We start from the raw sequence: 27,068 nt of genomic DNA, 5'->3' as shown, positions 1-27,068 counted from the left end.
TGATAGTGCACTTTTTGTTGTTTCTAATGCTTGCCAGGTCCCTAAAATTTTTAGTTTTTGTTACTTTTTGTATCTCCAACAAGGTTCTTATTTATCAGAATTAAACTCAGGAGAGGCCAGAGAAACCCTTTTAAATTCATAAAATTCGTTTTCGGCCGGGGGCCTTCGCCCCCCTGGACCCCCCACCAGGGCGCTGCCCCTGGACCCCGCCGGGGCCTTGGCGGCCCCTGGACCCCGGCCTTAAAAAAAGTTCAGTCTTGGAACAATTTTGGGCTCCCACCCATGACATAGATTGTTCTTAGATAATTTTGGAATAAACGAAAATAAAAAACCGGAGGATTAGTCAGAGTGATGAGGATGATGACTACCCGGGGACAAATTTAAATTGATTTTTTTTTAAACATTTTTAATTGATTGCTTCAGTGTGTCTTTTAATTTATGACATTCGCGTAACGACGCAGAAAAAAGGGCAACAGTTCTTATCTTTCGTGATATTGAACACAGTTATGTGTTACAGAACCGTGCTAAACTTGAGCTCTGACTTATTGAAAGGTTCCTACGCACTGCGGCAGTGAGGGAGTGTTCAGGCGAAACTCGATTTTTTGTGTGGATTTATTTCTATGAGAATAAAGGTTAATTGCGGAACAGAGAACGCCCATTGAGACCATTTGCATGAGTGTTTTGCAGGACTTTTACTACAACACAACGTTGTACGGATCTTTACAGATTCGTGTCGCTGCATTGCTTGTCTTAATTAAAAGATGGCGGTATTTTCACGCTTAACATTATGCTTTCCGTTTGTGTAACGAGTCCAAATTCCTATCAGGCATTTATTTTTTAATTTTTTAAAGATGTTTATTTGTCTTGCAAAGTGTTTTTCTTTACCCAAAACAACTTATGCTACCTATTGTTCAGTTTAAAACTAATGTGGCAAGATAAAATGAAGTTCCGATGGGGCGTTTTTTTTATTTTAATTTTATTTTAGAGACGATGATTATTTCGTTGGGACCTCTTGAACAAGTCTTAGCTGTTGTTGTGTTAATTGTCGGTCAAGAAAATAGCGTCCGACGCTCCTACTTTTGTAGAGGGCTTGACTGATTTTGGGGAATAGAAAGTACAAAGTTAAGTAGCACTAACATTGCATGTCGGCGTGGATACACTTCACACACCATTTTGACAAACTGGTGCACGGTAACTCGGTCGTTTGCTTTTGTAACCAGGTCGATCTGTTTCTGTTTCCTATAGCAAAAAGTGTCTCCGACAGCAAAAAGCGTAAACTCAAAAAGCGAATTATCGTGACTGCCAGCGTTCATTGCTGATGGAACTGGTTGAGTCGCGACATCTTGTTGGTCTCAGGTTCTTACTGTCACTTTATTGACATTCTAAAAAAAATATGATGAACGAAAAACGATTAAAGAACGTCTGCTGGCGACAGAAAGTATACACCGTTCCAAGCTGGCATTTTGAATATGAAGTTTGCGCAGAAGTGCTCGTTTTCAGTGGTATATAAAACCTTGCAGACGGCCGGAGGTATACACACTTTTGAGCTGATTTTGGATAAGAAGAAGAACACAAGTTGTTGCATAATGAGTGAATCTGAAGTACACAGAACACGTCTCTTGTTCAAGGCTTTCGTGTGTGGTTTGTTGCTTTTCTGTTTTATCTTAGATGCTCTTTAATTGTGGAATGTATGCAGGACATGTTCTCGTGCGAAAAGGAGTGAAAAGTTGTTTGCAGAGCAATTTACGACTGTCCATGCCAAATGCAAATAGTTCTTTTTTTTAACGTGTGTATTTAATTTCCCAGTAGTGAACGCAGAAAGCCTCCCAGATTTACTTTTATTTTTCAGCTTTTGGGGAACCCATTACACGTTGAATGCTTACAATAAATCGATAAAACAAATTAAACTGGAAGTAAAATAGACGTGAAAGCTGTGTGTTACTGCGCAAATCCATCCATTTAAAACTGGCTGCAAGATGGATTTTAGCAGAAGAATTTTATGGGGGTAAGGCTTGCACTTTTGTAGAGAGAGAGAGAGAGAGTGAGAGAGAGAGAGAGAGAGAGAGAGAGAGAGAGAGAGAGAGAGAGAGAGAGAGAGAGAGAGAGAGAGAGAGAGAGAGAGAGAGAGAGATTGCTTCACTCATTCTTTTTCTCCTTTCACTTCCCAGCCTTCTCTCCTCCCCCCTCCCCCCCCCCCCCCCCCCCCCCCCCCCACAATCCCTGGGCCCAACAAACAACATTGCGAAGATCTCTAGAAGTCGGGGGGGAAAGATTTGGAGAGTCTTTGGTGTGCCTGCAGTGGCCCTTTATCAGATAGCGCCGAGCGAAGTAAGGTGAAAGAGCCCTGGCCCCACAAATTCAAGTACAGTTCATATTTTCAGACACCAGCCCTCTTGTACCCCCGCAGTCATTTCGCTTTGATGGACGGGTGTCACAGTGGCGCAGTCCATGTTTTTAGGGGCGCCAGGAGTGGCGGCGGGGAGATAATTTGTCGTTAATGATTGCGATAGACCTGTATCGAGCCGCCTAACTAGAGGGTGGAAGTAGCCGGGATCAATACGTGTCCCTGTGAAACGTATAGTTTGTGTAAACAGGTGAAAACCGCCGTCTGACCGACATGAGGCAAGGCGAAACCAAGCTGCACACCCCCTGCGCGGGTCGAGTCCAAGTGCCAAGCAGATTTTCATTTTTGTCATGCTCTGTAAAGCTGACAGGAAGCATCAATATCCATTGCCCTGTGATTAATGATCATGTAACCCAACAAAAAAAGCAGCCACGATCCAAAGAGAGAGGATGTTTGGGGGGCCAAGGCGGCCTCTATTATTTGTTGTCGGCCCGTTCTTTGAGTCGTGTTTGTGGCAAAGTAAAGAGGCAGCCATTGAGACTGCCCTGCATTTCACCTTCCCTCCTCGCTCCCCCCTTCTCCCTCCCGCCTCTCTCTTGGCCTCACCGGGCTATGGCCTCGTCAGGTCGCAGTGCCGATACAGCCAACGCTACCGAGTGAGTGAGCTGGCAGAGGGATAAAGTAACCTGGTATTATCTGGTGATAATCCCCACTCTTCTACTCTTTACCCCCACTCTAAGAAGTCTGAATGTTTTAATGAGTAGGCCTTCTCAAGCACCAGCATACAAATGCACATAGTAAACAAAAACAAGAACATCCTACTAGTATCGCCCTGTTTCGTTTACGGATTATGGATTACGAATGGAAAGCGCCTTCATGACAAATGTAGAAAAACGTAGCAATAGCGGCTTACTAGTGTTTGAAAACAGCATGGTTAATTTAAACAATGATGGGATTCTAGTGTATTTTCGTGGAATATAATATTCTCTTAACTCAGCATATTTAGGGCATACTAAAACAAAGTGGACTTCATCTTCAACACTGCCACAACAACATGGACAAGATAAATCAGCGACCCCCACTCTAAGAGAGAGAGAGAGAAGAGAGAGAGAGAGAGAGAGAGAGAGAGAGAGAGAGAGAGAGAGAGAGAGAGAGAGAGAGAGAGAGAGAGAGAGAGAGAGAGAGAGAGAGAGAGAGAGAGAGAGAGAGAGCGCGTGATAGACCTGCAGTCAATGGGTTCATTTGACATTTTTAGGAGACAACAATATAAGCCAAGAATTATCATTATGGACTTGTTATTTTATCCGCTGAGGAGCTTTCTATTGACGCTCAAGGCTATCGAGACCTGACATTGAATAAAAAAAAAAGTAAAATAAAATACATAAATATTTAGTGAGTTTATGTCTGAGTTTGTGTCTGGCCATGCAAAGCTCTGTCCGTTGTAAGCCGAACCGGCGCATGTCTGTGTTGTGTACTTAAATCTCGACAAACAAAACACAAATAAACATAGAATAAAAAGGCATGCAGAGAGAGAGAGAGAGAGAGAGAGAGAGAGAGAGAGAGAGAGAGAGAGAGAGAGAGAGAGAGAGAGAGAGAGAGAGAGAGAGAGAGAGAGAGAGAGAGAGAGAGAGAGAGAGAGAGAGAGAGAGAGAGAGAGAGAGAGAGAGAGAGAGAGAGAGAGAGAGAGAGAGAGAGAGAGAGAGAGAGAGAGAGAGAGAGAGAGAGAGAGAGAGAGAGATATATGTATGTATGTAGCCTATGTATGTAATACGATTAATAGCTTAAACACAAATATATTATTTAAATAAAAAAATGGATTGGAAGAGGATTTTCTTGTAAGCAAGATGACACTAAGCGCATACAAAGTGCTCATGAGAGCCAAGCAGTGACGAAACCCGACCCGTGGCAGCCCCACCCGATCTCAGTTGTCTCTGCACTCGAAGCAGCCACGACTTCAATCTTGTTAAAATTTTTATATATATTTTCCGAAGTTTGGACGTAAGTCGCAGTGATTGCATCTATCAGCATCGGCAGCTGCTACTGCGGCGGCGGCGACGGCGAAATCCTTTGATGTGTAGCAGGGTTGCAGGTGTATGTAGGCACTCGCATCGGCGAGGGGGGAGTTTGATCAGGCAATTCGGCCGGCTCCTGTGACAGTCCAGTTACACCGTCAATTACGGATTATGGGGCAGGTAAAAAGGGCCGCGACTACGGTTACAGTTTGGCACCGAGTCGTCTGCTCTTTGATGTCGTGCAGGATGGCATGAGTTTGGAATGAGCGGCAGTCGATACCTGACGAGACATTCTGGGGAAGAAGCAGACAGCAGTGGGAAAGGGGGGGGGGGGGGGGGGTCTACTAAAATGACAGGGGTAATCTAGTAACATTATCCCTTGTGTTCTTTACTGTGACTCGTTTTCATGCAGTTCCTTTTTTGCCCGCCCGGGAGAATTGCGCGGATAAAAGATGATGCAGAGAGATGGAAGATGATTCCTGGCTTTAGGAACCCTGAGCGGAAGTAGACCCCCATTTACCGTTCCTGATGATGAGGTTGCCTCCCCTGGCTGATGACATAGCGTGTGCAGCTGCTCATTTTAACCCATGTCCTCATGCAAGACAAATTAGCTAATTAATTCTTTTTTGTTGCCTTGGTTTTTTTTCCTCCTCTAGTGATTTTATGGTCTTGGGCTTTGATGTGGTTGGATGAAAGGGACTGACTGGTGTATTATTACCTCATAGTCTATTGTTGCCTAACCCTTTTACCCAGCAAAATTGCTTCACTTATTCCGTATGTATAATGACAGCTTACAAACTGCCTTTATACTTCTCCTTTTGAAGTTGTTCTTACTCAAGAAAGTTGAAGGATTAATTAAAGATTGTTCATAGGAAGTTCATGAGAGTATTGTGTAGATTTTAATCATTTTCCCCACCACTCTCCCTTTCAGCAGCATGTACATTAATGTACAATTTTTGTTTGGCAATAGAATTAAGGGCAGAACAAACACAAAATCATTGATTATAATTTGGCCCTAGTTCACTACTAGTTGTCAAGCATATGAAGTTCAACTATGACTCTGGGCCAAAGCTTGGATTTGTTTCCTTGGTTGGTTGGTTGGTTTATTGGAAGTTTCTTTGTCAGCTACATTTGTAGTTAAAGTGGACACTGAATGTACATGGCAAGGAAAGGTCTGCTTGAGAGTTTGAAGTTGAAAACTGGCGTATTGGGTGTCTGCATTGAATGAATCTTGTCATTGACATTTTACAGACTCCAGTCCTGACTTTTGTGTTGTTCTTGTATACACGTCTGTTGTTGGTGCAGGGTTTGAAGTTGGCTTACAGTGCTTGTTTCAAGAAATAATCAGGATTTTACAGACTCCAGTACTGATGTGTTCGTCTTGTATATTGTGTGTTTTTGCATGGTTTGAAGTTGGCTTACTGCACTGCTTGTTTAAAACAATCTTATTAATTGTGTTTACCCGACTCCAATATTGATGTGTTGTTTTGTGTGTGTTGCAGGGTGGGAAGTTTGGGATGGTGCAGCCCCCCTACCCGGGACTGGTTATGTACAATGACTTCGCGTCGCCCCCGCCCGCACACATGGGTATCCCACCCGTCCACACAGACCCCAAAACAGGTACTGAGCTCATCCTGAACTCAGGTCAAAATGAGTTCGGCTCATTCTCTCCCTGACAGGATGCCTTGAGTTTCCTTGTCTGGCAAGGAAACCGATTTGTTTACATATTTAGAGCTTTTTGTAATGTATTATTGATATAAGCAGATTCGCGATCGTCGATAATGATTTTTCATGGTGTTGTGTAATTTTTAAATTACAAAGGAATTGATTTGTAAGACAGTTTCAAGGAAGCTATTTTTTTGCGGCTGTATTTACTGTGCAAACAAATCTAAATATGGCAAAAGTGTCACGTGATAATCAACCGTTTGGTTTCGGCGTTCGCTGAAGCAGACGATTTTTTCTGTAGTGATGCAACCATATATTACGGTCTCCTTCCGGCAGCAGTCCCAAAATTTCGACTTGTTTTGACCCTAGAACGATGGAGGGTCTCTTTATTCTTAGAACGATGTCTTTATCATAACTGTGAAGAACAGAACGGAGATCACTGTCGAAGTCTGCCAATCTGCAATCATTTTCGTCTCGCGAACACTGATCTCAAATTTAGATCATTGCTCGCGAAAAACATATGGGAGATAACTCTGTATTCCTAGTTTTGATAGATTCGCTTAGGACTCGCATCCGGTCAGGGAGAGAATGAGCCGAACTCATTTTGACCTGAGTTCAAGATGGTACTGTGCTATGCTGTGTGTGTGTGTGTCTGTCTGTCTGTATGTGTGCTTGTGTGTGTGTGTGTGTGTGCTTGTGTGTGTGTGTGTGTGTGTGTGTGTGTGTGTGTGTGTGTGTGTGTGTGTGTGTGTGTGTGTGTGTGTGTGTGTGTGTGTGTGTGTGTGTGTGTGTGTGTGTGTGTGTGTGATCATTCCTGTACATTAGAGACACAGAGACAGACTGTCAGACTGATTGACTGACTGACACTAGTGACAGACTCAGAGAAAGAAAAGTTTAAAATCTGAATTTTCGTCACAGCTGAAAGAATGATTTTTTTCTAATGGCTCTCACGGGTTGTTTTAGTATTCAGTTGTCTTTGCTTTATTGTATCTAAATTCTACAAGTATATGCTTTACCCATGAAGGCATATTAGTCATAAATGATGCTTTATTGTATTGCTATGACTGTTTGGCACCTGTAAGAGTGTTGTGGATGTAGTCTTGTTGTTGGCAGGCTTACCGCGGCCCCCCATGTATGCAGCGTACCCCCCACACGGCCAGTTCCCCCACCCGCTCTACGGCCCCGACTTTCCACAGGTACCCTGGTAAGTACCACCCACATTTTGATTTTCAATAATTACCATACATGTTATCCTGTACAGTGGAACTCGCCTTTTAAGACCTTCAAAATTCCAAGTAAATCAGGTCTTAAAAGGGAGGGAGTCTTAAAATAGACGTCTTCTTCTTTTCTTCTTCTGCGTTCGTGGGCTGAAACTCCCACGTACACTCGTGGGATTTGATGTGTATGACCGTTTTTACCCCGCCATTTAGGCAGCCATACGCCGCTTTCGGAGGAAGCATGCTGGGTATTTTCGTGTTTCTATAACCCACCGAACTCTGACATGGATTACAGGATCTTTTTCGTGCGCACTTGGTCTTGTGCTTGCGTGTACACACGGGGGTGTTCGGACACCGAGGAGAGTCTGCACACAAAGTTGACTCTGAGAAATAAATCTCTCGCCGAACGTGGGGACGAACTCACGCTGATAGCGGCCAACTGGATACAAATCCAGCGACTGAGCTACATCCCCGCCCCAAAAAATAGACGTCAATTTACAGAGGCTATCAACAGAACATGTGCGAAAGGAGAGTCTTAAAAAGGAGGGAGTCTTTAATTGGGGGGTCTTAAAAGGGGGATTCCACTGTATGAATTTGAAGGGACGAGGTTTCAGTATGTTGAGAATTACTTTCTACTATTTCTGCTGCAGTAACTAGATCTTCTGATCAACCACCCGTCGCGATATAACCTTGAATGGTTGAAAACGACGTTAAACACCAAATAAAGAAAGAAAGATGATCAACCACCTTGTAACAGAGGGAAAGTATCAGGATGTTATTTGTTGATGTGTGTTCAGTCTTTCATATTTGGCTGTTGAGGTAAAACTGCAAGTGAGAACTAAACCATACAAAAAAGATGGGAATAATAAGAGAAACTGAAAGACATTTATAGTATGGCTGTGTTTGTACACTTGATTTGATGGACTGTAAAGATCAATGGATTATTGAAGAGATTGAATCGTAATGAGACTATAGGCAAGGATGCAACAACAAAATTCAAGAAAAGAACAAGAGCTGAAAAAGTGATATGGAAGTGAAACCTTCTGTGATGATTTTGAGAAGTTTGTCTGATTCTGTGTGTTTGTTGAATTCATTGAAACAGAAGTCCCAAGAAAAGATTGAAATCCACAAGTTGAAAAGGGAGGTCGAGGACGTGATGGAGATCTGTTTTACACTTTTTACTGTCAAACTGAAAAGGAGAGCAAGTTGTGTGTCCTTGGTTAATCCAAGTTGAGTTTGTGGCGTTTTACGATTTCCCTGTGAAGCAAACACAGAGGTCAGTGGCCAGAGACATAAGTGAGGCGGGCTGTTCCGTAGCGCTGGTACCGAGCAGTGTTTTACAGGCAATATAGATGCCAAGCGTTAAGTTGTCAACTTGAGGCTTGTTGGGGCCTGTCACAAAATGATGAAGTTAACATAAAAGCCACCATTAACATCACTCACACTGGCAGATAAAAACACGGGCTTGTCAGGCCAGCCAGGGCTTGTGGAGGAATTAAGGAAGAGAATCCTCGCACCAAAAAAATAACCTGCCAAGCTTCTGGTGTTCTTTCAAATCTGTTTTGGCTTGGCAATTTGACGTTGAAGAACCCCATTTAGTAACTTCTAGACACTTATAGGCTGTCATAAATTTTGTAAGCTCAGCTGCGATCAGGTGTTTTCTTTAAAGATACAGTGCCTCCCTTCCTGAGCAAACCATCTTGTACGTCAGTGTAGATGTGTCCAGGCTTTTACATGAGATGAGAGCCATTTTGAAAAAAATAAAATAGAATCTTCAGTCCGCAAATTTAAAGTTTTTTTTTCGGTTTTTTTCTTTTTGTTTTAATTAAAAAAGATTTTTTTACTGAATGAAAGTCTATGTAAGACTTCAAATTTTTTCAGCAATAAAAAAAAAAAAAGGAAAAAAGTCCACTGCACAGAAAAGGTGTTGACTTTTGGTATGTGTCCAAGTGGACGTATGCTCTTATCCCATGCCAAACTTAAAGGTAGACAGGTCTGTAGTGGTGTTCATGATCTTTAAGATGGGAAGGAAGGTATTTTTAAGCATAGAAATATCCGCCAACTCCATAATTTGATGCATGTTGCATTCAGTTTTGCGTGTGTTATAATTGGAAGGTGTATGCAGATGGCATGTGATGATGATTAGTCTGCCAGTGTGAGACATTAACCTCCTTTGTCGGGACTTGTGCCGCATGTTGTACCACAGGGTGATAAAGATGCCATGTCCAGGGGGGGGGGGGGGGGGGGGGGGGGGCTAAAAATAAAGGAAACTGTAGGTGTGTGTGTGCAGGGGGGGGGGGGGGGTCGGGGAGGTGTGTGCATGTATTAGGAAGAATTAAATCTAGGGACCATTGGGGGGGGGGGGGGGGGGGGGGGGCTAACAAATGAAGGAAATGGTAGGAGTGTGGGCAGGGGGAGGGATGGTGTGTATGTGTGGGGGAGAATTACAAAAAGCACCAAAGGTGTGGTGGGGGGGGGGGGAGGTAAAATGTCATGGTTGATGGAGGTTACCTTTGTGCACTTTTTGAGTGGCCTCAACGTGCAAGTACACTAAAGTAGATGGTTATGTATAGGGAAAATTAGAGATAAGAGGCACAAGGGAAGAAAGAGAAAACGGGAAGCTTGTTCATATCTTTGCCATGTTCTTGTTTCCTAGATGACCTGGAGGATGTGTATATAACTCATGTCAACATGAAACTCGAATGATGGTTTCATCCAGTAATGTTAGTTATTATTTTGTGAAAAACATATTCCAGAGGAGAAGCTACAAAAATATCTTGCTTTGAACTCTGCTTTCAAACATTTCTGTAATGAGTAGAACAAAATGTTTAAGTATAATGAATTTTTGCTTATAAAGGGATATTTATAAGAAAGAATAAAAGAAAAACACGCACTGAATGCCTTAGTGTATCAACTTTACAAGGTCTTTAAGACAGGTTCCATTCATTTAAGGTGATAACAGTTGAACCTGTCTATAACACCTACCGAGGGATTGACCAAAAGTGGACATTAAAGACAGGTGGTCTCCATGAAAACGGGAATTATGTAGAAGAAAAACTCGTCTGGGACCCTTCGGAGGGGTTGTGGTGGGCAGGTGGTCATTTTCTAGAGGTGGTCACAAGAGCAGGTTTGACTGTAAAAAGGTGATACAGTGGAACCCCCTTTTTAAGACCTAAATTTTTGGGGAGAAAATTAGGTCTTAAAAAGGAGTGGGTCTGAACTTGGGGGTAAATTGTGAACAGTACGTCTGAGAAAACAGGTTCTTAAAGGGGAGGGAGTTTTAAAATGGGGGGAGGAGGGGGGGGGGTCTTAAAAGGGGGGTTCCACTGTAATGATTGAGAAAAGTGTAGAAACCTCATACTGACGTATTTGACCAGGTCTCTGTTTTACAGGCCGCGGCCAGGCGGGTACCCCATCACCACCGGTGCCTTCTCAGGGTCCTATCCCCCCTCCCTCTCTATATCACGCTACGGCCACCCCTCCCTCCTTCCCCCGGGTATCCCCCACCCGGGCATGCCCCACCCCGGCATGCTGCCTGGCCACAAGTCTGACATGGGCTCCGCTATGCAGGACGGTCACAGGTGAGAGGGATGCTTGATTTTTTCTATTAGTCATTGTTGTTAGCTAATAAGTGCATTGTAGATAAAGGTGTAAACATGACATTGAGTTTTAAGATAAAAAAGTGCACGGCACCAGTCGGTGACTAGTTGTACATTAATAACCAAGTACAGTAGAACACATGTTATTGAAATACTGGATGAAACTGATATTCTATATAAAATATTGTAAAATATCCATCAAGCACGAAGAGAGTGCCTTGGTGTGTGTGTGTGTGTGTGTGTGTGTGTGTGTGTGCGCAAAAGTATTCCAACAGCTTAAAGAACTTTCCCTGCTGAAACTCTGTCATAAAAGACCTTAGGATTTGGAGAGGAAGCATTACTGTTATGTTATATTACGGTTACTGTTATGTACCACAAAAACCTTAGCTTAGATCCAAAATGACAGAAATCAGTTTTGAAAGGAACCTGTGGACATGGAATCTTTGATTGTTTTTGAACATCAACATTTATCCTTCTGCGCGTTCTCCAGGCTAGAAGGTCAGGATGCGCAGAGTACCAGGAAGAGCGAGGCTGCCGAGAAGCGGAAGAACTACATCAAGAAGCCGCTCAACGCCTTCATGCTCTTCATGAAGGAGATGCGACCCAAGGTGATCGCAGAGTGCACGCTGAGGGAGTCGTCCGCCATCAACCAGATCCTGGGCAGGAAGGTAAGTCATGCCGCGCTTCACCGTGCAGAGAGAGAGAGAAGGAGAAGGCAGAGTGATGCCACACTGAACATCCACATTGCGGCTTGCTGGTGTTTTGTCATTAAAGGCAGAGCCAGGGTATGAAAGGTTTTCAAACTACTCTCCAAATGTTCAAACTTTGCTCCCACCAGCCAGGGAAGAAAAGGAACCTCTGCTACCATTGCACCCCATTTTCAAACTGATCTCGCAATTTTCAAACTTTACTCCCACCACCTCTTTACTGCCAGGGTAGAAAAGATGCCTGCTTCCGTCGCACCACATTTTCAAACTACTCTCCCAATCTTCAAACATTGGTCCCACCACCACCCAGGGTACAAAAAGTGCCTCTGCTTCTGCCGCAGCACATCTTCAAACCGCTCTACCAATCTTCAAACATTGCTTCTACACATTACAGAATACAGAATAGTTTATTGTTTAAATTTGAGGAATTAGCCTTGACATTGCAGTTAAGAGACATTCACCCCAGTCAAGCCCACTCAAACACAGGCATCTATAAAACGAAGCAACCATATCAATTAAGAATAAAATACATACACAAAACTTATCACATGCCTCAAATATCTTTCGACAGAAGGCCTCATGGCGCAGTAATCAGGCAAGCAGATGTTTCAAATGGTTGTCTGCTTTAAAACACACCTCAAATGTTTCCTAAACACATGATTAATCAACTGTTGGCCCTTCAAGTTTGGAATACAGAAAAGCCTTCACAGGGGATGTTAGCCAAAGATGTTCAGTTCAGTTCCTGTTGCTTTAACCAGAGTCTGGGCAAAAAAGGAAAGTCACGTAGTAGTAAAACATGGAGTGAGCGGGAAGAACAACGTCCACACTATTATTTGATCAGTGGTTATTTAAAAAATAAATTGCCAAAAGAAAAAGGTTTTTATATAGTTGACGAAGAAGTCCTTGAGATTGTAATGCTGTTGATGAGGATATTCTCAGCATGTGAAGCTCATTAACATAATCCCCAGGGGGAGGGGTTACTAGTCTGTAATTAATGCAGCTATTAGGCTCAAACTTCATTATAAAGTCCACTTAATGAATACTGATTTGTACAATTGACTGTGAAGTCTACTTAATGAATATTAATTTATACCTTTAATTGGATATCCATATTTTGCCCTGGGAAAACCTCTGTTTCCCTTCTTGATTATAGAGCTCTCTGTGTCACCGTCTAAAATATGTTTGTCTCTTTTTATCTACCCCTCTGTACACCAATAAAACTTAATGTTATTGTACAGTCAATAAGTCATCGCTGACTCATTTTTCTAGACTCGGAAGGAAAGTTTATGACTTTGTTGGAGTTCTTGTTTTTCAGTACTTTCACTTGCAGACGTAGATAAATAAAAAGTAGGAGTGACCGAGTTCTGTAATTTGCAATATATTCCGCAAGTGTCATTTGTAGAAACTGGTTCATATTAATATTTTTTGCTTTCCTTTTGTAAAGTTATACAAGGACATGTTTGATTACTGACACATGCAATAAAATATCTTCAATCATCTGTGAATACACTACTCCCCAAGCCAATTTTCTTGTTTCACTACTGGCCCAATATGAAATCATTGTGTGAACCTTGAGATTGACAGCCTGATCCTAGGGTTATTTTTGGAATGATTATTCATTCTGATGAGTAACTTTGATACATAATAATTTAATACATCCCGTTAGGGACTTTGACAGGCAAATTATTATGACACACTGGTATATAACTGACATGGGCTTTTTTACATCTGATTTGTATTTTCAGAGGTAAGGTAATATAATAACTTGCCAAGCTGTGTGTGGGGAAATTTAGCTTTTTCTCTCCAGGCTGTTTGTGACAGTTTTATGAGCAGAGAGCCTAGATGTGAGGACAGTTAAAGTTAATCCCTGCCTGTGTAGATCCGTTTTGACGGGCGCAGTGGCGTGGTGGTAAGACGTCGGCCTCCTAATCGGGAGGTCGTGAGTTCGAATCCCGGTCGCTGCCGCCTGGTTGGTTAAAGAGTGGCGATTTTTCCGATCTTCCAGGTCAACTTATGTACAGACCTGCTAGTGCCTTAACCCCCTTCGTGTGTACACGCAAGCACAAGACCAAGTGCGCACGGAAAAGATCCTGTAATCCATGTCAGAGTTCGGTGGGTTATAGAAACAGGAAAATACACAGCATGCCTCCCCCCGAAATCGGCGTATGGCTGCCTAAATGGCGGGGTAAAAACGGTCATACACGTAAAAAAAATCCACTTGTGCTAAAAACATGAGTGAACGTGGGAGTCTAAGTAGCTAGTCTCAAATCTACAAGTCTAAGCCATGAAGAAGAAGAAGAAGATGGGTTTTTCTGTGATAAGAGCACCCCTCCACTTGGACACACACCCCAAATCAACAGTCTGGCTGCTTTCTGTGGAGGGTAGAACATTATGCTGATTTGATTCAGCAGGTAGACAGACGCTTGTGTCAATTATGAAATCATTTCTGCAATAAACTTGCTCTTCTATATCACAGTAGGTCTGGTGAGGCTTTTCCCTGTAATAAGAGAATCTTTTCCCTTAGACATCAATCAAAAATCAACTGCCAGTGCCAGCACTGAAGTCAATATCTGAATAAATGACATAGAATTGGAAGAACAACAACAAACATGTCAAGCATGTCCCCTCTTCACAGAAAACATAGATGCAGGTTTTTCAAAGAGATAAGAGCATACTCCCACTGGACACATACCACGAATCAAAACAGAAACAGCAAGAAAACAAATGACTGTTTTACTCTGTAGGCTGACTGCTCATGGCAGAAACTAAGAAAGGGAACAGTGGGGTAAGTAAGTAAACAAAAACACACAAAAAAACCAACAACAACAAAACCAACAATAGCAGGAGAGTCTAACCGATGAAAGGGCGTGCTGTTGAAGACGATAAAGGAAGACAGACAGAAAGAAGAGAAGCAGCAGAAGAAGAAGACGTCAGGCAACAGCGGAAGGACAACAAAAACACCCCAACGCCTGCGGAGAGCCAATGCATTTGGCGGGCCTGGAAATCACTGAGCTGCGTACAGCGTAGCTACTTCATTGAGGGGAAATGTGTATTTGTGTGATGTGCGTGACTGACCATTGCTTTCTGTCTGCCTTGCTTCCTCTTGTTCTGGTGTGCAGCGGAGCTGTCGCGTGTCGGACATTCGGGGCGACTGCTGCTTGTGGATTTTACGCTAGGGCTAGGAGTCGAAAATAAATTGGCAGAGAAATAGATATACTTTCAACTACAAAATGAGATATAGGTAGAATATAATATCAGTATAAATCATAAGAATGAGGACTAGGAGTCAAACATGAATTGATCAAAGGCAGAGAAATAGATATACTTTCAGCTACAAAATGAGATGTAGCTAGAATATAACATCAGTATAGACCATAGGAATGATTAGTTTTAGATACAAAATGAGACATAGGTAGAAAAAGCTAAGATATAACATCAGTATTAATGGTTAGTTTTAGATACAATTCAGATACATTCTAATTTTTCTTTCTGTAATTAGTGCTCTTGCTAATATTTCCTTTGCTACTTATTTTTTGATTTACCTTTATTTTGAAGACTAGTTTGAGTTTGGGTTTACCAGAAACGATTACTTTGATTATTTTATAGTCGTGCATGCCAAATTACAGGAAAAAGTATGAACAAAATATAAGATATTGAAATTTGTAAAGTTAGCGGAAATGTACAAAATTAGTAAATTTAGCATCATAACTTTAGGGTTCTTGGTCAGAGGTATCACCTAAAACTGCAAGATTTCTGTTACTGTAATATGGTGATGGCAAAATAAGATTGAAGTTGCTCGTTTAGAACGCGGTTAGAAATAGAAGTGTTATCCACAATAAAAAGAAAACCAAGTCAGTTCAGCAGCCCCCAACCTCTCTAGAACTCAATCAAGGTCAGCTCTGAGAAATGACGCTCGTTTCTTGCAGCCAGGGTTGGTCTTGCGTGTAATCAGTTCAAAGCTTAGCTAATTGTTGACCCTCTTGGTGGTTTCAGTGGCACGCGTTAGACCGTTCGGAGCAGGCCAAGTATTACGAGATGGCACGTAAAGAGAAGGATCTCCACATGCAGTTGTACCCCGGATGGTCGGCACGCGACAACTACGCCATGCACCAGAAAAAAAAGAAGCGGAAAAAATCAGAGCCGAGCAGCATGACGTCCCCTGAGAGCAAAGCCATGGCAGCAGGTGAGAGTTGGCCTGGTGTTGTGTGTTGCCTCTGTCGGTCGGTCTGTCTGGCTGTCTGTATGTTTCCTCTGTTGGTTGGTCTGTCGGTCTGTCTGGCTGTCTGTATGTTTCCTCTGTCTATCTGTCGGTCTGTTTTTCTGTCTGTCGGTCAGTCTGTCCTGTCTGGCTGGCTGAGTGGCTGTCTGCCTGTCTGTCTGTGTCTGTCTGCCTTCCTGTCTCGGTGTCTGGCTAGCTGGCTGGCTGGCTGTCTGTCTTTCTGACTCTCTCTGTGTCTCTCTGTCCTTCCGTCCAATCTGTGTGTTGGTTTGTGTGTCTTTTTGTGAGTATTTCTCTGTGCGTCCATCTATCTCAGTATCTGTCTGTTGTCCGTCTATCTGTCTGTTGGTCTGTCCTTCCATTCAATCTGTCTGTGTGTGTCTTTTGTGATTATCTCTGTGTGTCAAGTTATCTGTGTGTTGTCAGTCTTGCTGAAGTCTCTTCTTATGTTGTGTGCATCCCTATGTCTGTCTGTCTGTCAAATCTCTTCTTACCAGTAAAAATGGTGTCTTTGTCAGCCATTGACATGAATGGTTTGGACGTTTTATTTTTGGGTTTTGACTCGGTTGAAATGTTTTCAATTCTTGTGTTCATAGTGATACAGTTAAATAAAGCTGTCGGTAACTGTCAAGATGTTTCATTATATTTTCAAATCCTCTCCAAGCGGAGACATGATCCTCTAATGTTGTAGAAACTTTTTGTTTCCTTCTGACCCAGTTCTTGATTCAGCGTGATCTGATTTCAGAATGTCCCAACGCCAAAAAGTGCCGAGCACGCTACGGCATGGAGCAACAGTCTCAGTGGTGTAAGCCTTGCAGGTAAGAAATCCCCCTCCTTTCCCCCTCCTCCCCCTCCCCCTTCCCCCTTCCCCCTCCCTCTCCCAGCTATGCCCTCTGCGGTGCCTTGTGCCCGGTGCCCGGTGATGTGTTGCCCCGGGCTTTGTGCAGGCAGTGGTGTGAATGGTGCAGGTCTTGACGTGACGGCATGGTCGCCTCGTGTCAACAAAACCGTCCTGTGCTTTTTCTGTCTTTATTACCAAATCAATTTTGGATTAAAAGAGATCCATTTTTAACTTTTTTATTTTTATGAAATATAAAACCTTGGACAATGTATCCAGAGTTTATTTGCAACAACACAAACAACACACTCTCTGGCAGTCGTCCCATGTGGCTGTAAGTATCCAAAGGGAGTTGTTGCCAGTTTGATTTGAAATGAGTGTGCGTGTGTATAAACTTTTTGTTGAAGTTAAGCTGCTGGAAAGGCAGAAAATTCTATACTCCACAGGCCCAGAGCTGAAAGCAGTTATTCCCCATTTTCTCAAGAGTGATCCCCCCTGGACACGATGATTCCTGAACAGCACCAGTGTTTTGTCTTTTCATGCGTGCGTTCGTGTGTGTGTTTTTTTTCTGCAATGTAGGTCTGGTCTTGTTTCAGATCATCTCTGCATGAAAACTGTGATCAGTCAACTGCTGAGTTAGAAGTTACGCAAAACTCAAACTCCACGGACATAAAATAGTAAGGTATTCTGGGCGCCTCTTGTGGAGCATGCTGAACAGAGCTAACGCTTGCAGTCAGTTTATCGGTGTGGACCTACAGGCCTGGCTTTGCATGCTGGATGGGGGCTGGTGCAGAGTAGTGGCCCCTGAATGTACGCACCCACCCCCTCCCCTCCTCCTCCTCCCCAGCACCCTCCCTCCCTGGGCGGTGTTTTTTGTGAATGACCGGCTCCCCCCCCCCCCCCCCCCCCTCTTCTTGCACCGTGTATTCGTGTATGTTTGTATGCTGTAGCAGGCAAGGCTATGCGGGGGATTTTATTTGTCCTGTGACCCCCTTTTGTTTTCCTCCCGCCCCCCCTGTCTGATGCTTGGGTCTTGATGTATCTGTGTACACCTTCCTTGCTGCCTTTTGTTGACCATAACCCTCCCCCCCTGTAACTGTGGTGGAGCGGCCCGCTTTTTTGGGTTTTGTTTTGATGCTTGTGTATGATGTGTACACTGCTCGGTAGAGTCCATTTTCAGCCAGGGGTGGGAGGCGCTCATTTTGTGTTGCTGGCTTGCAGTGTAACCATGGCGATGTGGCTGCAGTTTGGTAGAGCTCTGTGTTTTACTTTTTTCCTGTGTACAGTATGTAATGGGTTCATGTCATCAATTCCATTTCCTTATTGTTTGTTTGTTCGTTCATGGGCTGAAACTCCCACGGCTTTTACGTGTATGACCGTTTTTACCCCGCCATTTAGGCAGCCATACGCCGCTTTCGGAGGAAGCATGCTGGGTATTTTCGTGTTTCTATAACCCACCGAACTCTGACATGGATTACAGGATCTTTTTCGTGCGCACTTGGTCTTGTGCTTGCGTGTACACACAGGGGTGTTCGGACACCGAGGAGAGTCTGCACAGAAAGTTGACTCTGAGAAATAAATCTCTCGCCGAACGTGTGGACGAACTCACGCTGACAGCGGCCAACTGGATACAAATCCAGCGCGCTACCGACTGAGCTACATCCCCGCCCTCCATTTCCTTATTGATTCGGGTCGCAGTGTTATTTTGTAATACAGCTTTGGGATTCTGCTGCAGAGGTCCATCTGGTTCTTTTTTTCTTTGATTTCATCTTTTTATTTTTAATTTTTTTTTATAAGATTTTTGGACAGGAGGTTAAATTGTTAACATCTTTTCAGGATTTGATACCTTCTGTGTTATGAAAATTCACATTCAACCTAACTCAGTAACAGGCAAAAGTATTTCAGCATCAGGAACCAACTTTGAACAAAACATCAAGTCAGCTCAAATCAGATCAGATAAAATGGACAGTTCCTGAAAATGTTGCTAGTACATGTAGTCCGGAGAAAAAGTACATTTAATGCCTAGGAAAAAATAGCTCAGGTTTTGTACCTTTGTGTAGTAATCATCTTGACACATCTCGCATCTAGATCTGTCAAATCATATTACATACAGTAACCGCTTTAACTGGAGGTGTAACCGCTTTCACTGGAGGTGTAACCGCTTGAAGCCAAAGTTGTATTGGACCTGTAACAATGTATGGTGCAAAGTTGTACACTTGTCTCTGGTGTGTAGCTGCTTGGCTTGCCGTGCTTGTCATCTCCATATTCTGTCCAACAAACATTTCGTTTTCTCTTCATTTTCATTTCTGCATTCCTCGTGGTATGACGCAATACGCATAGATCTATTACTTGAACATTGAATCAAGAAGTCTTTTTCTGTTTTTCGTTTGTTTCAAAAATGTTTTTTGTTTGTTTTAAACTTGTTCAACCTGTTGTGTGTTATGTTAAGACAGACAGCATGTGTCATGTTGTGTGTTATGTTAAGACAGACAGCATGTGTCATGTTGTGTGTTATGTTAAGACAGACAGCATGTGTCATGAACAAAAACCCTGCACGATAGTCTTTAAGAACGTAGTTTTAAGAAAAACAAACAATTCATGCAAGTGCTTTGAAAATGCTGAACCTGTCTGTCGTCTGCTGCCACTAACCTCCACAGGCTTTTCTCCAGCCTGTGTGCATCTTGCAGAATGTTGAAACCCCGCCCCTCTGGAAATGTCCAGCTGCATGGTTGGCCCAGTCCACACTGATTGACAGCTGCCACATTTATGTCTCTTGCAGGCTCCTCCCCCTCCAAACCTCGCCCTCTCTGCTTGCATGGCTCGGAGCATGGATCCCTGGGAGCTGTTTTGTACAAATGCATGGATGGGACTTTAGCAGATTGTTTTTTTTAAAATTTGTTTGATTGGGAGTGAGGTTAATGATGGGTTGAGTAAACAGTAATTTTGTACAAAGAACTGTGATCAAAGTTCAGTTTACACATTCATTTAGTCTTTAATTCCAGTTTCCATCAACAAAGAAAATGATTGCAAAAAAAACAAAAAAACACCCACAAAAAACCTCAACCACATCTGAAAAATCCCATCCATGCAAATATGAACAACGCATCTTTGTGTAGACTTGAACATTGACAGCTTTGTGTGTATTGTGGACCCTGCATCGATCATTGTAACATCAGATGTCGTTTGTGGAAGCTTTGTGTTCAATGTACAACATTTGTTGTGCAAGCTTTGTGTTTCATGGGTAGCGTTTGTCATTCGTTGTAACACATGAGACTGTGTTTATCAAGGGATTGATTGTAAAGAGGAGAAAGCTTCATTCTCTTTGAATGAGAGTCTTGCATGTATCGTTTGTTTTGGAACACATGCATCCATCTTTGAGTCAAAATTGTTAGAATTAACAGATAAGACCTGCATCATAATTTGTTCACTAATTATTTAGTGATTATTTATCTGAAATAAGCACAATAAATATACCATCTGTCAACTTATACAATATTTAGCCTTCCTTTTTTGTCTTAGGGAAGTAGAAGGTGGGTTTGTAAGGTGGGTTTGTAAGGGAAGTAGAAGGGGGTTTGTAAGGGAAGTAGAAGGTGGGTTTGTAAGGGAAGTAGAAGGTGGGTTTGTAAGGGAAGTAGAAGGGGGGGGTTTGTAAGGGAAGTAGAAGGTGGGTTTGTAAGGGAAGTAGAAGGTGGGTTTGTAAGGGAAGTAGAAGGTGGGTTTGTAAGGGAAGTAGAAGGGGGGTTTGTAAGGGAAGTAGAAGGGGGGTTTGTAAGGGAAGTAGAAGGTGGGTTTGTAAGGGAAGTAGAAGGGGGGTTTGTAAGGGAAGTAGAAGGGGGGTTTGTAAGGGAAGTAGAAGGGGGGTTTGTAAGGGAAGTAGAAGGTGGGTTTGTAAGGGAAGTAGAAGGTGGGTTTGTAAGGGAAGTAGAAGGGTGGGTTTGTAAGGGAAGTAGAAGGTGGGTTTGTAAGGGAAGTAGAAGGGGGGTTTGTAAGGGAAGTAGAAAGGGGGTTTGTAAGGGAAGTAGAAGGGGGGTTTGTAAGGGAAGTAGAAGGGGGGTTTGTAAGGGAAGTAGAAAGGGGGTTTGTAAGGGAAGTAGAAGGGGGGTTTGTAAGGGAAGTAGAAGGGGGGTTTGTAAGGGAAGTAGAAGGGGGGTTTGTAAGGTGGGTTTGTAAGGGAAGTAGAAGGGGGTTTGTAAGGGAAGTAGAAGGGGGGTTTGTAGGTAATTGAAGAGAAGATTGGACTACTACATGTAGTTCAAATAAGAACTTATGAGATTAAACTCTGAAAACCCTTCAACTCTTTTTATTAAATCACACATTCTTGACACCAGCTGGTTCCTAGTAGCTCTCGGATATTTGCAGTTGTGCCCCCAGAAAATACAACTAGATTGCGTTGTTAATGAATAAAGTCTGAAGAAACATTTGATTAAGTTGGTTTTCTTTGGTTGGGTTCAGCTTAGAGCATTTGAGATTCATGGGGGTTTGTCTTGGGTTCATGTTTCACTCCGCAATGCAAGAACCGCTTTTGCTTGTCGCCCTGTGCTGAGAATGTGGCATGCTTGCTGTTTACATCATCAATCACATGCATTGTAGATTAGCCGTGCAGTTTTTTCAAGTCTAACCTGGGTAATCTACCATTCTTGTTTGAGACAACTCTTTGCGTGCTGTCAGAGTAGCTTACGTGTGCAAGGCATTTCTAGTTTGAAGGGATGATTTTATAAAAACTTCCAACATAAAAATGTCTTGAATATTTTTAAGTGGGTCTATGTTAAAGTTGGAATTGTACGCCAGTCTCAAAGTAAGTTATGAGGACTTTATCTTGTAGAGGTGAAGCTGGATTTTTTTAGGGGGGTCTTTTTTGTTTTTTCAAGGACCAAAAAAGGGATATTGTTGGGATGTTGTACATGTACATACTTTTAGACATGAACAGGGACAATTGTTAGCTGGCAGAACTTATTCTCAAGAGGAAACAAGTGTCTCTAACTTTAAAATATTTCAGTACAGATAGTTGACAAAGATAGTATCAGCATTTCACTCTTGAACCACACAATCTTATGTTAGAATTGAACCACATTTAATCTTATGGTAGAATTGAACCACACTTAATCTTATGGTAGAATTGAACCACTCTTAATCTTATGTTAGAATTGAGCCACACTTAATCTTATGGTAGAATTGAACCACACTTAATCTTATGGTAGAATTGAACCACTCTTAATCTTATGTTAAAAGCGAGCACAACAAATAGTCCTTTCATTCTTGTTCCTCTCACTTGCTTCCTTGTCATCTTCATTGCAACTCATCAGTGCCTGGCCAAAACATACGGTCTGCTGCTTTGTGTGCTTGACTAAGATTATAGGGCTTAGGGCTTGTCTTAGGGCTTGTGTTGGCTTTTTGTTGCTGCTTCCGCACTGTGTGGTATGCTCCGCAAGTGGCCAGATATACCTTTCTGTCTTCCATGGTCTTCCATGGTCTTCCATGGTCTTCCATGGTCTTCCTTTCTTGACTGTATTTCAGAATCGGTGATTGAAATGTACAGTCTTCGTCTTACATCTCAAATGTACAGTCTTCGTTGTACATATATCTTTTTGGAGCTTTCTGATCGTCTTTATCTCTGTCAGCCCGTTCCATCTTGTTCATACTTTTGTTGTACAGCTTGAGTGGGTTGTGTTGATCGGTGAATGTTGCCGTCTGTGGTTTGACATGTAGATAGAGCCTGAGCAATCCTGGCATGTCCGTATGCACACATTGCATGTACATGAACAAACAAGTGAATGTTACCTTCTGGAAGATTTTTTTTCCTCCCCAATTTTGTTTTTAATTGAAATTGTTTTTTTATTTGACTGTAGCCAAAGCTGATAATGAATGTAAAAGCTCTGAACTCTGAACATGTTTTGATAATTCTTTAAACAACATTTTTTTGCGATTCTGCATACCAGTTTTGGAATACGATAAACAAAACAAAACTAGACTAAATGTAAAAAGCAAACTAAAAGTTGTGATAACAAAATCATTTCAGGAATGTAATGAACATTTATTTCTAATTTTTTCACAGCAGATTTTCTGTTTAGACTATTCACAGTTATTGATCAATCATAAATTGTTATGAATTATTCTTTGAAATAACAACAAAGTTGACAACGGTCTCATGATGCTAGGTTTACATCATCACTTTCTGCGCATTTATCGTTATATTTTCTTTAAAATGACGTTCTTACCTTTATTTTTTGGTAAAATGCAAATACATAGAAAAGACAAAATTGTATCTGATTTGTTTCTTTTTCCAGCATTTCACTATAATAATCAGTGGCCGTTTTAGGAATATACAGGTCAGTTGATATCATATCAATGTCAGTTTTTGTTTTCACTATTGCACGAACTTTGACTGATGATTGTGGGTTATTGTACCAGGAATTTGGCTGTCCGTGCCATGGTGAATTGGTTGGTCTTTCCTTGGTTGGTCTATACATCAATGGGTTTATGAGATTTTTTTAAATTTTACTTTTTTCCCCGTGTTTCATTTTGGTCTTTCTTGTTTGTATGTGTATCTGCCCATCATGTTTTTTTTATGCTGACATTCGCCATTGTTTTGGCATCATCATCATCATTCATCATCATCATCATCATCTTCTTCTTCATCGTCATACTCTTCTTCTTCATCATCGTCATCTTCATCTTCATTATCATCATTTTGGTTCCTTACCATGTTTTATTTTTCATCAATATCATCATCATCAGCTCCTTTGAAACCATTCTTTCTTTATACTTTAGTAAAGTCAGTGCATATGAGGGTCAGTGCATATGAGGGTCAGTGCATATGGAGGTTGCAGCAAACATTTTGGAATGGCTTGTTTTTATTTTGGTGGCAGGATGTTAGTCGAGGGATTGTCTGCATGACTTCTTCAAATTAGGACATTTCCTTGTGGTTACTTTTTTCTTTTTTTGTTTTTTTTTATGAAAATATCAGTGCGGAAATTTTGTGTGCATGTCTAGTGGTATGTCCGTTAAAGCTATTGCTGGAAAAAGCACATGAATTCTAGGTTCTCAGCTACTATACTATGAATGATTTTGGTCTCATCATTTTTGTAATCGTCTGTTGTGGTAATGGCTTTTGCCATTAAAAAAAGGGGGGAAAGAAGTAAAATCCTAACCTGGGCCAGTTACAGTTTTGTGAACATTCTTTTTGGTCAATACATATGTACTTGACTTTTTTTGTTTGTTTTGTTGTTGTTAAGAAATAGGTGACGTCAGAGAAACCTTTGCTTGTTTATCAACTGAAGGACCCCCCTTTTTATTTTGAATGGTTTTCCTACTAGATTGGCTGGTCCTCAAACTGGTTGGAATTCAGATAGAATTACTGTTTCTAGCAGAGGTTTTAGTTGTCATGTCTTGTGGGCTTGTCTGACATGTGGGTTTTCTGGTGTCTTGTTTTTTGTGTGTTTTTTTTATGGGTTTTCTATTGTATTGTGATATTTTTAAACATTTGTGACCCTCCACCACGAAATGAGTCACATGTCACCTCGCGCGGTTTTGCGCTAGGCTTAATATAAGTCCGGAGAGTGTATGGTAACAGCGTGAGGGTCACCTTAGTCACAGGCTTATAACTCAAACAGTTTTCGCTCTTTTCTAAAACGGTTTTCACCACTGGATAGAGCATAAAAAAACTCTTTAGGAAAATGTAAAAATATGAACATCATGCAAAGGTGACATGCGACTCATTTTGTGGTGGAAGGTCACATTTGTGTTTGTTTTGTTTGGGGGGGGGGGGGGTGGTTGGTGGGTTCCATTGTGTCGCCAGCACATTTATTAAATTAAAATATTGTATCCTATTCATGCACCTTAATTTTGTTAGTTTGTTGTATGCTGTAAAACATAAGTGCACACTTCCATTCCTAATCTGCTTACTGATACATTTTTTGTGGCGGTAGATTGACCATGTAAACATACTTATGTGACAGTTATTGCCATGTAGATGACCAGTGTATTGACTTATTGTGGCGGTAGATTGACCATGTAAACATATTTATCCTACATACGTGAGAGAGACACCCGTGAGATAATAATCGTTCAAATCACATGTGTGTATATCATGTAAATGAGGTCATGTCAAGCAAGTCTGGCAGGGACCTGTTTTTTCACTGCTTATGATGCCAAAGTCACCGAGACAAACGTCATTATAGAAACAAAAATTGCGCTCGCTAATTACCCTCGATGAATCTTTAGAACTAACACGTCACGCCACACTTTCAGAGTGACGTTTCTTTGCTTTGACGTAATAGATTGCACGAGGCTTTAGAAGAGATCGAGGTTCCAAAACAAGCGTCTTCAATTTAGCTGCCTCGTCTGCAAGACATTTTCAGTAAAATACACGTAAGTACAGAATGTAGGATAAACAGAATACTACATGGCTTGCTGTGTCGTACCAGATTTACACTCGTTGCTTTTTCAAATAGTGAACAGCTCGCTTTTGCTCGCAGTTCAATATTTAAAAAAACAACTCGTGTAAATCTGGTATGACACAGCAAGCCATGTAGTATTCTCTATTTATGTGACAGTTATTGCCATGTAGATGACCAGTGTATTGACTTATTGTGGCGGTAGATTGACCATGTAAACATATTTATGTGACAGTTATTGCCATGTAGATGACCAGTGTATTGACGTATTGTCCATTCATGGAAAACATACTAACTAAACTGTGGGTTTTAATTAATTGAAGTCCCATTCTGTACTAACTCAGCAGCAGTCCTATATGGAACGCATTGTACTTTCTTTCTAGCTGTGTGGCTGTAACTTGACACCAGTATCCATGGTTAAAACAGTGTAAACGTATTCAGTTTCCACCAGCTGTGATAATTTATCTGTAGGTGTTTCCCTGCACATGTTGCAGAAGATATGACTTAGGCCATTGTTTGTTGTTTTTAATGGTGTGTAGTAAATGCTAATACGTTTCAGGTTTCCTCATTTGCTGCTGAAAGCAGATTATATTGCTCATATGAGCAGATTATTTATAGCTACTGACATTTTAAGTTTTTGAGTTAGTCAATAGTGTATTCATTTCATGCGGCAGGTGTAGGCAGGCTAACTAAATAAAAAGGTCAAAACGAATCCTTGAATTTATCATTTTAACCAAAAGCAAAGTTTCAAAGAGTGCCACAGGCATTTTTCCCCAAGAAAAAAGCAACCTTAAACCTTTCTTTTTTCATAGTTTCAATTGAAGGATTTTCCTCAGTACATTATATGTGCTTTTTGAGTCACTTGAGAAAAAGTGACTCTATGTAATCGGTCAGTGTTAGTCTGTCCGGCCGGCCGGCCGGACGGACGGCCGGCCGTAGACACCACCTTAACGTTGGACTTTTCTCGGAAACTATCAAAGTGATCCGGCTCATATTTTGTTTAGTCGTGACCTCCAATGACCTCTACACTTTGACGATGGTTTCGTTGACCTTTGACCTTTTTCAAGGTCACAGGTCAGCGTCAAAGGAAAAATTAGACATTTTATATCTTTTCTCGGAAACTATCAAAGCGATCGGGCTCATATTTTGTTTAGTCGTGACCTCCAATGACCTCTACACTTTAACGATGGTTTCATTGACCTTTGACCTTTTTCAAGGTCACAGGTCAGCGTCAAAGGAAAAATTAGACATTTTATATCTTTGACAAAGTTCATCGGATGTGATTGAAACTTTGTAGGATTATTCTTTACATCAAAGTATTTACATCTGTAGCCTTTTACGAACGTTATCAGAAAAACAAGGGAGATAACTAGCCTTTTCTGTTCGGCAACACACAACTTAACGTTGGGCTTTTCTCGGAAACTATAAAAGTGACCGGGCTCAAATTTTATGTGAACGTGACTCATTGTGTTGTGAATAGCAATTTCTTCCTGTCCATCTGATGCCTCATATAATATTCAGAACTGCGAAAGTGACTCGATCGAGCGTTTGCTCTTCTTGTTTAAAGATGAAATAGATATTCTCCACAAAAAGGTTTTGAATGAAAAGAATGGAACAGGGAAACAAGTCTTGGAGGTCATCTTTCGTTTGCAGTCCCTGTATTCCTGATAAAAACTATTTTGACTTCTGAGATTAACCGAATAAATTGTCAAGTTCAGCATGTGTATTCTACACACAATATAAGTCGGCTTAAGCTGTAGTGAATATATTATGGTCATATATATATATCTCTTAAGGCATTACCTGCCCAAAATATAGCTCCCAAAGAGACACATATACATATGTTCTTTATAGTTTTGATAAAAGTAATACGCTGCAGATAAACCGAGTTCAAAATTTGCACACTACCTGTGAAATTCAAATAGAAGGAAATGGTGAAAGAAGTACTATTTAAAGAAATGTTACGTCATATTTTTGTTTTGTTGCCATGGAGGCCAAAGAAGGGCTGTGATTGAGTTGGTTAATAGTCTTGCTTTATGAGGGTTGAGAATCGGAAAAAAACATTTGTTGTTGT

At 41.6% G+C, this 27,068-nt stretch overlaps 1 protein-coding gene across 6 annotated transcripts in view; it reads left to right on the top strand.

Moving 5' to 3' along the window:
- The window catches only part of LOC138960073 (protein pangolin, isoforms A/H/I/S-like), a 97,500-nt gene that overhangs the window by 66,829 nt on the left and 3,603 nt on the right, over positions 1-27,068 (top strand). For 3 of the 6 annotated variants that reach the window (XM_070331799.1, XM_070331798.1, XM_070331800.1), the window contains 6 exons: positions 5,859-5,976; positions 7,135-7,225; positions 10,631-10,819; positions 11,328-11,505; positions 15,538-15,727; positions 16,509-16,581. In XM_070331799.1, the coding sequence (XP_070187900.1) occupies positions 5,859-5,976; positions 7,135-7,225; positions 10,631-10,819; positions 11,328-11,505; positions 15,538-15,727; positions 16,509-16,581 (839 nt within the window). Of the gene's footprint in view, positions 1-5,858; positions 5,977-7,134; positions 7,226-10,630; positions 10,820-11,327; positions 11,506-15,537; positions 15,728-16,508; positions 16,582-17,197; positions 17,284-22,885; positions 22,928-27,068 lie in introns of all 6 variants that reach the window. The other 3 variants (XM_070331801.1, XM_070331804.1, XM_070331803.1) reach the window with 3 other exon arrangements.

Source organism: Littorina saxatilis, linkage group LG2, assembly GCF_037325665.1.
Source record: "Littorina saxatilis isolate snail1 linkage group LG2, US_GU_Lsax_2.0, whole genome shotgun sequence".
Lineage (NCBI taxonomy): Eukaryota > Metazoa > Mollusca > Gastropoda > Littorinimorpha > Littorinidae > Littorina > Littorina saxatilis.
Note: the sequence above shows the minus strand (reverse complement) of the source record. Positions and strands in the feature narration are given on the sequence as shown.